At 44.3% G+C, this 3,357-nt stretch overlaps 1 protein-coding gene across 1 annotated transcript; it reads left to right on the top strand.

Moving 5' to 3' along the window:
* Positions 1 to 595: 595 nt before the first annotated feature.
* On the top strand, positions 596 to 2,072 carry ABI4 (Integrase-type DNA-binding superfamily protein). The gene has a single exon (XM_078590707.1). It carries the CDS (start codon positions 929 to 931, stop codon positions 1,730 to 1,732), a length of 804 nt encoding a protein of 267 aa, XP_078446833.1. The 5' UTR covers positions 596 to 928; the 3' UTR covers positions 1,733 to 2,072.
* Positions 2,073 to 3,357: the final 1,285 nt, after the last annotated feature.

Below are 3,357 nucleotides of genomic sequence, written 5' to 3'. Positions count from 1 at the left end.
AGAGAGAGAGAGAGAGAGAGAGAGAGAGAGAGAGAGAGAGAGAGAGAGAGAGAGAGAGAGAGAGAGAGAGAGAGAGAGAGAGAGAGAGAGAGAGAGAGAGAGAGAGAGAGAGAGAGAGAGAGAGAGAGAGAGAGAGAGAGAGAGAGAGAGAGAGAGATAGAGAGAAAGAGAGAGAGATAGAGAGAAAGAGAGAAAGAGAGAGAGTGAAAGAAAGAGAGAGAGTGAAAGAGAAAGAGAGAAAGAGAGAAAGCGAGAAAGCGAGAGAGAGAGAAAGAGAGAGAGAGAAAGAAAGAGAGAGAGAGAAAGAGAGGAAGCGCGAGAGAGAAAGAGAGAGAGAAAGGGAGAGAGAGAGAGAAAAAGAGAGAGAGAGAGTGAGAAAAACAGAGAAAGAGAGAGAGAGAGAGAGAGAGAGAGAGAGAGTGAGAAAAACAGAGAAAGAGAGAGAGAGAGAGAGAGAGAGAGAGAGAAATAGAGAAAGAGAGAAAGAGAGAAAGAGAGAGAGAGAAAGAGAGAGAGAGAGAGAGAGAGAGAGACGTAGAAGACTATCGCTCCGACCCATCTAAAAAGAAACACCGCAAGAATCCAGCACCAATAATAACACCGTTAATCTTCCCTCTCCGAAGTTATTCCCCCATTCAATGAACCGGCTTTTCACCTATCCTCTCTCTCTCTCTCTCTCTATCTCTATCTCTCTACCCCTCGCCCCTCCTCTTCCCATCAATTCTTCTTCCAACGGGCGTCGTCATGCAGACGCCAAAACCCTAATTCGAAAACGATCTGCAGCATGCAGGCCTTTCCTTAACTTTTCTCTGTGACCACCGCCCTCTCCACCAAAGAGAACTGCACCATTTTCTATCTCCTCTCCCCTTCCGTCTTCCCCTTCATCTTATCTTCATTTTGGGTCTTAATTCTCCGACCCAGAAAAATTATGGACAGCATGCGCCCAATAGAAGAGCACCACACCCATCATCACCTTCCTCCTCTCCCAGAAGAACAAGGAAGAGTTGAGAGCAACAATGGCGGAACTGTTAGAAGCAGGAGAGGGAAAGGCAAGGGGGGGCCTGATAACAGCAAGTTCAGGTACAGAGGGGTGCGGCAGAGGAGTTGGGGTAAATGGGTAGCAGAGATCCGAGAGCCCAGAAAAAGAACGAGAAAATGGCTGGGAACCTTCTCCACTGCAGAAGACGCCGCTAAGGCCTACGACAGAGCAGCCCTCGTTCTCTACGGCTCTAAGGCACAGCTCAATCTGCAGCCCTCTTCTTCTTCTTCCCCTTCTTCTTCAGCCCTCAACGGTAGCACTTCTTCTGTAACCCTAAGGCCTCTTCTTCCTCGCCCTTCAGGCTACCCTTATCCCTTAATCCAAGCTCTACCCACGGCGCTCTTCAACATTCCTCAGCCGCTGCATCAGATCCATCAGCATCAAGATCAGAATCAACGGCTGCCAGTGCCCGGAGAAGCTCTCGGCGCGGCGTTTTACGACGAGATCGGGTCTCTCGCCGGGTCTGTGAGTTCGAGTTTGTCCATCTCTTGCCCACCGGTGGCGGAGTGTTCGTCGGCCGCGTCGCTGGCCGCGGCGCAGTTTGAGACGACGGACGACGTGTTCTTGCACCAGGATGACGGGCGTGAGGTCTGGCCGTATGTTGGCGGTGAGTTCTCGCTGTGGGACGAGGGCGATCCATTCTTCTTCGACGTGTCGATGGGCGAAGGAACGGGAGGAAGAGGAGGATTCTGAAGAGAGGGGGAGAAAGTTAGGGTTTTCTTCCGGCCAAGCTTGTCTTAGACAGTAGAGTGGATTTTTTTTTCTGGGGTTCGTGTTTACGATTAATGGGCACTTCGCCGCTGCCCAAAACGAAGAGAAACCCGACGCACATTTTGCACTCTGGGAAGTCGATCTTCTTATCCTGCCGATATTTTCTGTGTCGCGATCAACGGCAAGGTACCGTGCACAGATTTCTTTATACTTTTCCCTGTTCTTTGCCGTCCAAATCTGTCACAGGGTTTTGGCAAGCACAGAACAGAACTCTGAAACTTAAGCCGCGCAACTATCTTACTCTGCTCCGTATGCATACTACTTTATTTGGGACTTCTTGCTCTCTGAAAAAACGCACGAAAGTACTTAAATAATTGACTAGGCACCATAGATCCAGCTTTCCAGATTGATTGTGATATTTCACACGTCTACCTCGTGATTTGACTACGTTCACGGCGTTTCGCGAGCAACCATTTATCTAAACTGTGTTCTTTTTTCTTGACGATAGACTCGTATCGTGAGGCGTTAACTAGTTATTCAGAGAAGAATACAAATTGAAAAGTGCAGGACTGGAAAGGAGAGAGAACCGAAGAAGGCAGATAAAATAAACATTGTTCTTGATAGTTCCTGCTTGTCGTCCGCTCAGAATGCTACGGTGAACCCAGATTCAAGGAATTCGGTCTGTTTTAATTCGTATAAAACATCTTCCAGAATAAAAAACATCGAATCACTAGTTTGATACAAATATTGTGTCCTATTTTTTAGATTACTAAAGGCATGTCTTCCTTGGTTGAACTATACGAGCCGTGATTGTAGGAATATGTTCCGTTTCATTTAGTATAATTTCATGTAAGAACTTTATTTCTGGTAGAATGTATTGGGTAATTAGGTTGATATAAGAACAGTTTCACATTATTATTTTAATTGTTAGTTTAAAACATTGTGGGATTAAAATTTGAAAGCTCGAACGTGTCTGCACCACTGTTGTTGTGATAACTATAGAGATTACGCGGGCTTATCCTTACGACAATGGAATTACAGTCTCAGTCAAGGTCCCATATTTTCTAGTCTGATAAGGTCTTAGCAGTAATTCAGTCCAATCCTGGTCCATATTCCACTGGACGATTACACAACCAAATTTAAGCAAAGAAAGCCAGTCTAGGCATCAAATCACCGAGACTCTTGATCTTAATTTCGTGGCTTAGTAATAACTTCATTAAAGTACACCATTTGGAGGTTTATGGAGGTTTTAGAATTTAATGTTTAAAACCTAAACACCTTTTTTTAACCCTTGCATAATATTGTACACACCTCTCTCTCTACTATTCGAATAAATAATTAAGTCTTGACATCCACTCATCATATTTCATTGTCATAGTGTGATGCTATGGATATAAGTATTACTTTTTATTTAATCATGGCATTTTTAATAATATTTTACTACTGAGATTTTTTTGAAACAACATTGCCTTTTAGTTGTTTACTTGTCCACCTGTACTTATCTTCTTCTTATTGATGCACCTACACCTAATAGGTAATATACCTTTGGGAGCTGATAAACTCTAAATGCATCATGAAATTATGCTCATTTTAATGCTAATTTTGGG

Source organism: Wolffia australiana, chromosome 19, assembly GCF_029677425.1.
Source record: "Wolffia australiana isolate 7733 chromosome 19, ASM2967742v1".
Lineage (NCBI taxonomy): Eukaryota > Viridiplantae > Streptophyta > Magnoliopsida > Alismatales > Araceae > Wolffia > Wolffia australiana.
Note: the sequence above shows the minus strand (reverse complement) of the source record. Positions and strands in the feature narration are given on the sequence as shown.